At 47.5% G+C, this 9,319-nt stretch overlaps 1 protein-coding gene across 12 annotated transcripts in view; it reads right to left on the reverse strand.

Moving 5' to 3' along the window:
• Window positions 1-2,637: 2,637 nt before the first annotated feature.
• PAX6 (paired box 6) overlaps window positions 2,638-9,319 on the reverse strand; it is an 11,516-nt gene continuing 4,834 nt past the window's right edge. For 6 of the 12 annotated variants that reach the window (XM_010563740.1, XM_010563739.1, XM_010563736.1 and 3 more), the window contains 6 exons: window positions 7,693-7,851; window positions 6,776-6,858; window positions 6,373-6,523; window positions 6,135-6,250; window positions 3,918-4,068; window positions 2,638-3,058 (listed from right to left, as the gene is read on the reverse strand). In XM_010563740.1, the coding sequence (XP_010562042.1) occupies window positions 2,973-3,058; window positions 3,918-4,068; window positions 6,135-6,250; window positions 6,373-6,523; window positions 6,776-6,858; window positions 7,693-7,851 (746 nt within the window). In that variant the 3' untranslated portion in view covers window positions 2,638-2,972. The remainder of the gene's footprint in view (window positions 3,059-3,917; window positions 4,069-6,134; window positions 6,251-6,372; window positions 6,524-6,775; window positions 6,859-7,692; window positions 7,852-9,319) is intronic. The other 6 variants (XM_010563747.1, XM_010563746.1, XM_010563743.1 and 3 more) reach the window with 1 other exon arrangement.

Below are 9,319 nucleotides of genomic sequence, written 5' to 3' on the forward strand. Positions count from 1 at the left end.
GCCCGTAACCCGCAGAGCCCCCGGCGCGCGCGGCGGCAGCTCTTCGAGGCAAGCAACGCTCCGGGGACCGAATGCCCTAACTTCTTCCCGACGCGTAGCCGGCCAGGGACTTTTCCCCGGCGACCTCCTTCCACAGGGCACGATAACGAAGCAGCAAGCCAGAAATGTCTCCTCTCCGCCACGGCTAGCTAGCCTGTCACCCAAATAAGCTCGAGGTCCGTCCGCGCACGCAACCGCTTTGTAGCATTGCTGCGACTGCAGAGGTGCGGGGCTGCGGAAGGCTGCAGCCCCGCAGCACGGCCTGCCCTGAAGAAGGCTTCGGAAGGGGTGTAGAGGGCTGGCGATGGCTCGATGGAGGCCACCGGCGGCTGGACCACGGGCGGTGGAGCTGCAAGGCCAGGAAAACCCGGGAAGGGCAGGCAAGAGCTACGGGGAGCTGCCTCTGTCCGCGTATCGGCACCTGCAGAAACGGCAACCACGGCACAAAAGCTCTCGGGGGAGGAAGGGATGGGAAGCTCATTTCCATTTCTGTTTGAGCAGAAGTTGGCATTTAGATAACAAACTACATTAGTAGGTATAAACATGCTAAGTGGCTATATAAATGCTGGGTTTGTACCTGTAATTAATTGTTGCCAGAATCGATTTAGCTATGCGAGAAGGGGCCTGCCTATTGTGGTGTTTAATGCGATCTATCCGTATCCTATACATATATAACGCACATGTGCATGTCTGATAAAAATATATATTAAAAAAAAAAACAAACCCACGTTTCATTCATATTTGCCAATGGATGGCTTCCAGGTAATTAAAACTACTTAATGCTGCTATAATGAATATAGTTACAACTGACCAGTATCAATTAAAAAGAAAGATTTTAATCTAATGTTTTTGCACATTTTTGCTTGCTTTGGGCTCTTGGTTTTATTAACTAGCGTCTCGTGCTTTGAGCAAAGCTGCTCTTTGTCCCTAAAGGATTCGGAGTTTACGTGCGTTTAATCTCGTCTGCAGCGTTGCGACTACCTCAGCACCACAACTCTGCTACTCCGAGTTTACAGTGAAGCGTTATCTGCAGTGACAAATATGCCGAAAGGAAAACATAACCAGCCTAGATAGTATCTTTGCTTTACAAAGGCTGCTTGTGATGCCTGTGCTTTGACTCAAAACTCCCCGCGCATTGGCTTTTTAATCATGAGATCCCTTTTTCAGCACAGCATCGCGAGTAACAACTGCACCACAATGAGCCAGCTTCATAGATATGGGAATGTTTAGATTTCCCTGCCAGTGACTAAAGGCCTTTAGCTTTCACTAGCCAGTCCCAGCTCACATTGTTGTTGCCTGTTGATTTGTCTTCTCTCATTATTCCTTGACATGCAGCTCTCCACCCACGCCCACACTAACAACCCTCACACAAAGCGCATTGAGGTATTAACCAGGTTACAAGTTCAATGGAAAATTACACTAAGATTGTGCTGTGTGGCAATATAAAGGGATGGTATTCACTCTCCCAAAGAGCCTGTTAAAAACACAGCTGTTTTTTTTTCTTTTTAAGCATCCTAACAAAAACAATTTTTAAAAGTCAGGCACGTATATTTGTGTGTACGTGTCTATACGTACTTTATGTATAATTACGACAGATAGACGCAGGCGTGCATCGCGTCTCCGCCACTGACTGGCACGATGCAAACTCCCCGCTGGAAATTCTGCTGGATTCTGGAGTTCATTTAGAGCATCCCCAGAAATCCGAGCTAAATAAACAACCTCCTCCTGCTCTCAGCTGCAATTAGATACGTGAACCTATCTTCTTTTTGTTAGCCCAAATTACAGGCTGGTCGAAGGGCTGAAAGTCTATAAAAACGTTTCTTAAGAATCCCTCCTTATTGAAAACTGAAAATAAATTCAAAATAAAACTTAATGAGATTAACCTAGCACAGTAACAAAATTTGCAACACCACACTATAAGGTTAAAAAGAAAATAGTATAATAAAGGAAATACAAAGGCTTTGGCATGGTTTTTACAATCAACAATGGTTAATTTTGATATGTAGTTGTGAACAACTTCAAAACACTTAAGTTTAAAACTCTTGCAAGCACTTTTAATTGATTAGGAATGAATTCTAGATGCACAAAAATGATTGGACTGTGAACAGTAGTACAACTATATCTAAGAACAATTAACTCTTGCCGACCAAAAAGAAACGTATGATGCATGAAAATGTGTATAAAACATCTATAGAATATTCTTGTCAAATATAAATGAAATTAACTTTATTATAGAAATCATTCTGGGAGATTTCTAGGGAAGACAAATACTTACATTTCGACATAAAACAAATTGGATTATATCGAAGACACAATCTACCTTTTATCTATCAAACTCTTTTCTTCATCGAAGTTCTCTCTTAACCCCTGTTTGCACATAGCTTCAGCCGTTAACAACCTTTGGAAATACCAACAGATATTTTTCTTACATAAATCTAGTGCGTATTGTTCCAGGTTTAATTATATGCAATGGAATGATACAAACTTGGAACGTCAATCCATAATCTATGAACAGATTGGTAGAAGTATTCGATATATCTTGATAAAACTCTTAAATTCGTGGCAAAGCTTGTTGATCATGGCTTCTTTTTTTTTTTCCTTTTCTTTTTTTTTTTTAAACAACTTCATGACCAACACAGATCAAACATCCATCCAGTCTACATTGTTCTTTTTTTTTTTCATTATAACATACAAATGCCCATTTACAAATAATACACCAAAATGAATAAAAGTTTGGATACCAAAATGAAGATTTGTTCCAACTGATATAATGCCTTCAGTGTACAAAGGTCCATGTGAAAGTCTTTTCCATGTGTTACAGCATAGGGCACAGTTGCAGTACAGAAGTACTCTGAGAGCCATTCTTCCTTTATAAAATACTGCTGAACATCCAACTGTTGTCCATATAGTCATTTACGGAATTAACACATGTTTTACTGTAATCTTGGCCAGTATTGAGACATATCAGGTTCACTGCCAGGAACTTGAACTGGAACTGACACTCCAGGGGAAATGAGACCTGAAAATTGAGGGGGAAAATGGATATTTTAGTTTTTCTATACATATCACAATTTTTGCTTTACAGTTTCACAGATATGTGCTTGTATTCCAGTAAGTATTAAATCGCACCATCTAGCAGCCTGCAGAATCGGGTGGGGGGTGGGGGGTATATTTTAAAAACCTATGCACATCTCACTGATTTGTTGTTATAAATAAACTGTCATGCTTTGAGACAAATGCCAGAGCCTCGGCTCATTTGTATCGGTTGGGAATTCAGCCCAAAATACACTGAACATTTCTATTCTTTACAAATGTGTCTGGCTTGCTCCTGCTTATGCTGACACTTGCCCTTTTTTACTCTGTTTTGCCTTCTTATGCATAGGTTAGTATTTCTACAGGTTACCTGCCTTTTCAATAACTTCAAATCTTTAGCAAAAAATAGCCTCTGACACAGACGTGGTAAAAACACACCCAGTCCCGCAAACACTTTCACGTACACTTAACTTCACAGGTGTATCTCTGCTGAAATTTAACAGTGAAATAAATGCTGCTTTAGAAATTAATTATACAGGGAAGATTTTGCGGGATGAGGGCCTCGTGAAGAGCTTTCCACTGTACCACAATTCAAACGCCACCTCTGCTAATCAGCTGTCTTTCATCTATCCCTCCAGCAGCAGCTTAAAAATCAGACTTTCTGCTCTAGCCCGCGAGGTTATACATTTTCATCTTCTGCACGGTTCGGCAGCTACTAAACCCGACAGAAAGACCTCTCCCGGCGATGGGGAGAGACTTCTCCCAGCGAACACATGCGAAAACCCGACGGCCGGAGCAAGGAAGCCGCGCTGGCAGAAAAGCGGGGGGAGCGCGGGGCCACTCACCTGTGGAAGTGGTGCCAGAGGTGCCCATCGGCTGGCTGTTCATGTGTGTCTGCATGTGAGGAGGGGTGTATGTATCATAGCTCCGTCCATTCACCGATGGACTGGTGGGCAGCATGCAAGAGTAGGAGGAGGTCTGGCTGGGTACCGGGGGCTATGAGAGCAAAGGACAAAAAGAGCGTTAAGTATTGGCCAAGGTAAACACGGCCTTACGCTCTTCTGGAGGGATGTGCCAGCCCTCAGAAGCAGCGCGCACAAGCAAAAACAAGCTTCAGTTTCAAATTCGGGGAACTAGATGCAAAGCCCTGTTTAGGAGCTCAACCAAGCAGCCTCTTCCCAGAGGTTCTTGGTCTACAGAAACAACATGGACGGTCACCGGTGCCTTTTCAGGCGCGCTTGGCGAGCAGATCCCTCCATCTAGATGCTAAGGAAGGTGTTGCACACCTAAGCGAAGGAAGCAAAGCCTGAGCGCCGCCCTTGTTTGTGCTTATGTAGAAGAAAGATGTCTCGTGCCATTTGCAGCCAGAGACAGGGCTGGCATCTTATGTCACATTTGGCGATGTAGCTAAAAACTATCAGGGGTGTAACTAAAAATTACTCCACTGAGGCACACGGGCTGGTCCTGCACCTGCAAGCTTGTTGCAATACACACAGATGATGTGTGGGTTTGGGGTGACGTACGTTGATCCCCCTTCAGAGCCTCGGTGACCCCAAACCCACGCATCCGTGTGTGTTGATCCCCCACCAGAGCCACAGTCACCCCAAGCCCATGCCAGCAGCATCCCAGGAGACCAGACATCTCCATTTACCTAAACTCCAACCCCTAAAACCCCATCTGCCGGGGGGGGAGAGCAGCTGGGGGCAGGGGCTGAGGGATGGCACGGTGCCGGGGGGGACCCCGCTCTGGGGTGCTGGGGGAGTGGGGACCGGTGCAGCCGCAACATGGGGAGGCACTGGGGGGGGGCAGGAGGCAGGATGAGTAATTCCCACTCCAAGCGCACGAGACTCAACACGTCTGCACATATTTCCTCCGTCTGCACGTCCCTGACACGCCATCTCCAAAAATACTGACAGCCTCGCTCGCTTAAGCACACACGCTGTGCTCTGGGAGAACCAGCAACACACCGCGCATCCGCAGAGAGATGCCGACGGTTCGGCTGCCAAATCTGCCGCTCCGACATCGCGTGGCCATCACATCGTGGTGGCCACGTAGGCAGGACTTTCCAGAGCGGCTCACGCATGCCAGGTCCCTGCCCAGGAGCCTGGCAGTGAATCAGGGGCCTCCTGCTTTCCCAAGGGTCCCCTCCTGTATCAGCCTTTTGATCTTTTGTCATCTGCTCTCAGCCCGCTGCCGGGAACGGCACCGCCGGCCTCCAACGTCACGAAATAGCGACCTAGCCAACGTCATTTCTTTCCGCGGACTTGCGAGACTCTAACTTTATTTGGTTAATTTTGGTTCAGCAATTAGTAACATAGTAATTGCCGCAGCGAAGGAGTCAGGCTCTCTAATCTGCTCGCCTGTCTCCAGCAGTGGTCAATGCTGCGCGCCTCAGACAAAGCTGTAAAACTCCCGTAATTGGCCAGCACCTTCCTAGGCCAACCCCACCATTAAAAAAGGAGGAATTTTGCATCTGAAAGGTCTATAGAAACAGACCCCAAAGGAATAGATTTCTTCCTAACCCAGCTGGTGATCAGCTAATGCTTTCAGGCATGAGGATTGACAGCTCTTGCAATTCTGGCTTAGCTGGCATAACCACTGATGCTAATCACATCCTTCCCTCTCTCAGGTGTTCCTAATGTGCTGCCGCCACATTACCTACACCGAGAAGGTCGGATCCCTCCAGCAGCTCATTCGGGCAGCAGTTTCCATAATACTGCACCAGTGAGTTCCATAGGTTAACCGTGGGGTTTTTTCCCCAAAAAGGTTTTTTTCATCCCAGATTTGTTGCCTCGTAAATTTGAGAATCTCTCTTTTTTAAAATTCAGGAAAAGTGCTTGTTGAGCACCGGGCCTTACAGTGCCCTTTCCCTTGTGATTCTCCCAAATAGAGCATCTTTTCAGATGCTGGGGAAGCCTTTGCTGCCGGTTTCCCCGCAGCGTGGTTTGGGTCCGTAACTCCCCCGCCCTGCGGAGGAAGGGTCCCCACCCACGCTCCCGCACACCCCCGGGGCTGCCGAGTCCCGAGGGAGCGTCGTGTCGCGGCGACGGCACCGGACTTACTTGCATAGGCAGGTTGTTGGCCATGGTGAAACTAGGCATGGGCGGCAGCGCGCTGTACGTGTTTGTGAGCGCCGTGTCCGTTCTGCCCAACATGGAACCTGATGTGAAAGAGGAAACTATAATAGAATAGACAGATAGACGAACACATTAGTTTAAACACCATTACAATTGGCGACACAGTCTCAGAGTCTCATTTTCCCAAGAGGATGGAGGAACGTGAGCGGGTTGGTGGCATTACCGGGGGTGGTCGGTTGCGGGATCGGCTGGTAAACGCTTGTGCTGAAACTACTACTGATGGGAATGTGGCTGGGAGTGTTGCTGGCTTGTCTCCGCTGGTTCCTCAGCTTCTCTTCCCTTCTCCACTTGGCCCTTCTGTTAGAAAACCACACCTGAAAATACAGCGTTTGAGAGACGTGAATGAGCTTACAAGGACCTCCCCCACCTAACTCAAGGCTGTGCTGGTGGAAAGCTGGCTTGCAGCGCAGCAAAGCAGCGCGCAAAAGCAGACCCCAGCTGCCATGACTTTCCTGAAGGAGGAGAGTAAATAGGGGCTGCCCTGTGCTTTGAGAAGCCAGGAATAACAAAACTAGAATAGTAATAGCAAAAATAATAATAGTCATAATTGCACAGCAACTCAGTACCTGTATCCTTGCTTCAGGCAGGTCTATTTTAGCAGCTAGTCTCTCCCTTGCAAACACATCGGGATAGTGGGTCCTCTCAAATTCTGCAGAAGGAAATAGGGTTGCATTATTTGCAAAGATTTAATGTGGCCGACCGTAAAGTCAGAGTTGTTCCTGCGCTGCCTATGCTCTAAATGCTCTTAAGAAACATCGCTGTATAGGCAAAGCTGGGCTTTCTCTGCGTGTGTGTGTGTGTGTTAGGAAGGAGGACGCCTTGCCTGCTGGGGAATATCGCTAAGGGGGTAGGCAGGCTTGGGCACAATGCTGCATCCTTCAAGAAGCAGTGAGGGCTTCTGCCTCCGCTGAGGGGGTCCCCAAGGCAGCTCTGACCCTGTCACCAAGAAGCGAAATGGCACGTCGCTGAATAACAGCAGAAAATAAGAACAAAGATGCGCAGCGGGTCAGAGGCGAGGTGCGCCCGGGCCGGCCAGGGAAAAGGGCACCTGCTCCCAAGCCCCAGGCAGCGGCAGCGCTGGGGACGGGAGCGACCGGGGGGCCAGGCACAGAGGGCTCTGCCAGCCCCAGCTGCCTGCCTTCGCCTTCCCGGCGTACAGCAGCGCGGCCCGGCCGCGGCACAGTCGGCGGGAGGAAATTTGTCCCCGGTGAGGGCAGCCCAGAGCGTAACGATGTTTCGGTATGACCTGTGCCCTGAGTACCTTCCCTTTGAAAGGCTTTTAACGGCTTTTGGGTGCATATCACAGCCCTCGATGAATATTTGGAGCTCACTGAATAAAGGAGCACGGAGGGAGCCACGGACTTAGAAAAATATCCATATATACATAAGGCACGTGAATGCCATGCTTCTGTTCAGCTCTTAATATAGCCGGGGCACATTTTGCTCTTCTCTCCTGCTCCAGCCCTAGGAAAATGTCACTCACCTTTCTCAAGGGCTTCGATTTGCTCTTGAGTAAAGGATGTCCTATTTCTCTGCAGCTTTCTTTTCAGCTGGAGTCTCATTTGGGCCTCATCTGAATCTTCTCCATTAGAGCTGATGGAGTTGGTGTTTTCCCCTCCTCCCTCCTGTTGCGGACAGCCATCTGCAGAACCGAGAGTCGGAAAGTGAAACGCAGGTACCCTTGTTTTAAGATCCCTATCAGAGACATAACGCGATTGGGAACAAGTTCGGCCATGTTTGCTGACACCCTCCCTTAAAAACGTCTCGGGTATCAAAGCAAGGTTGCGCTAACGACACGGGTAACAGGGAAACATTTCAGTTTCCAGCGTTATCGTAAACATCGGAGATGAGGCATTGCGATCGCCTGGTCTTAATTTCATTTTGTTTTTCCTCTGGAATAAAACCTGCATAAAAATACTTTCCCCTGAAAGCGATTCTTTCCGTGAATCGCTGCCGAAGTGCCATGGCAGTCTCCTCTGCCTGCTGCATTTATTTACCTATTGCTATATTTAAAATAGTGCTGTTCGGTATTTCAGATTATCTATAATCAGTAATTCCTATCTAATCAATTAGATGTTGATAGGTTTGCAGAAAATGCTATTAAGAAACCAAACCAAGCTTGTAATCTTTTTTAAAAAATATTTATCCAGTTTTTATTTGAATTCTGCACAGTCAATTTCATTTTAAAGGTTGTGAATTTAGAAGTGCCTGCATTGTTCTGCAGTTTTATTCAACTATTGTATGAGTGTGCATTGCCTTGACACCTATTACTGAGCACAGCTGTAATTATATCATCACCAAGAACAGGCTATAATTGCTGAAAATGGAATTTTATATTTAGATAAAAGGACTGTCCATTCTTTGTAATGTGTTGCACCAGAGAAAAGTAAGATTTCTTTTAAAATTTTAACATGTAATTTTAAAAGAAATAGTAGCGAGTTCACTAACTAGCTAAATACGCTCTTCTGCAGCTGAACGTTTGGCATATCATTTAAGCGGTACATTCTTAATTAGGGCATTTCCACCACTTTTGATGCAATTTCTGGCAGTGAGCAGGGGCAAAGTTTCACCACGCTCCGCTTTCGGGCGGTCGCAAGGACGCGTCCCAGGTCCGGCCGGCTTTTGCGGGGCCTTGCGGGCGCCGTAGGCCGCGGCGGGCGAGACAAGCGGACCTTGCTGTCGAGGCGGAGAAGTCGTCGTCCCTAAATTAGCTCTCCCTCTCCTTTCAAAGCATATTTTTCGAGGCGTTTTGATGTCGCATAAAGGGGGAGACGGGACGAGGGACGCACGGGCTACTTATGCTAATTCCCTTGAAAAGTTACGCCAAAAATAAAGAGCGACGCTCCCGCGACATCCTTTAAATATTGTGGGAAATCAACTTTAAAGTAATATCATTTATAATCGGCGAACAATGGCCCCGGCCTTCAAAGCTCGGGGGGGATTGTGACAGGGTCTGGTGGGACCCTTTCAACCACTTTGAAATGTTTTAAAACCCGAACTTTCTCCCCCATTTAAACACGGGGATTCAGCGGCCGTGGTCACCATATGGGCGGCCGCAGCCCCATTGAGGCGGCCGGCGGCGGGTGAATAGCCGGGCTGGGGCGGGGGGG

This window comes from Haliaeetus leucocephalus, unplaced genomic scaffold (assembly GCF_000737465.1).
Source record: "Haliaeetus leucocephalus isolate CR32 unplaced genomic scaffold, Haliaeetus_leucocephalus-4.0 Scaffold173, whole genome shotgun sequence".
NCBI lineage: Eukaryota > Metazoa > Chordata > Aves > Accipitriformes > Accipitridae > Haliaeetus > Haliaeetus leucocephalus.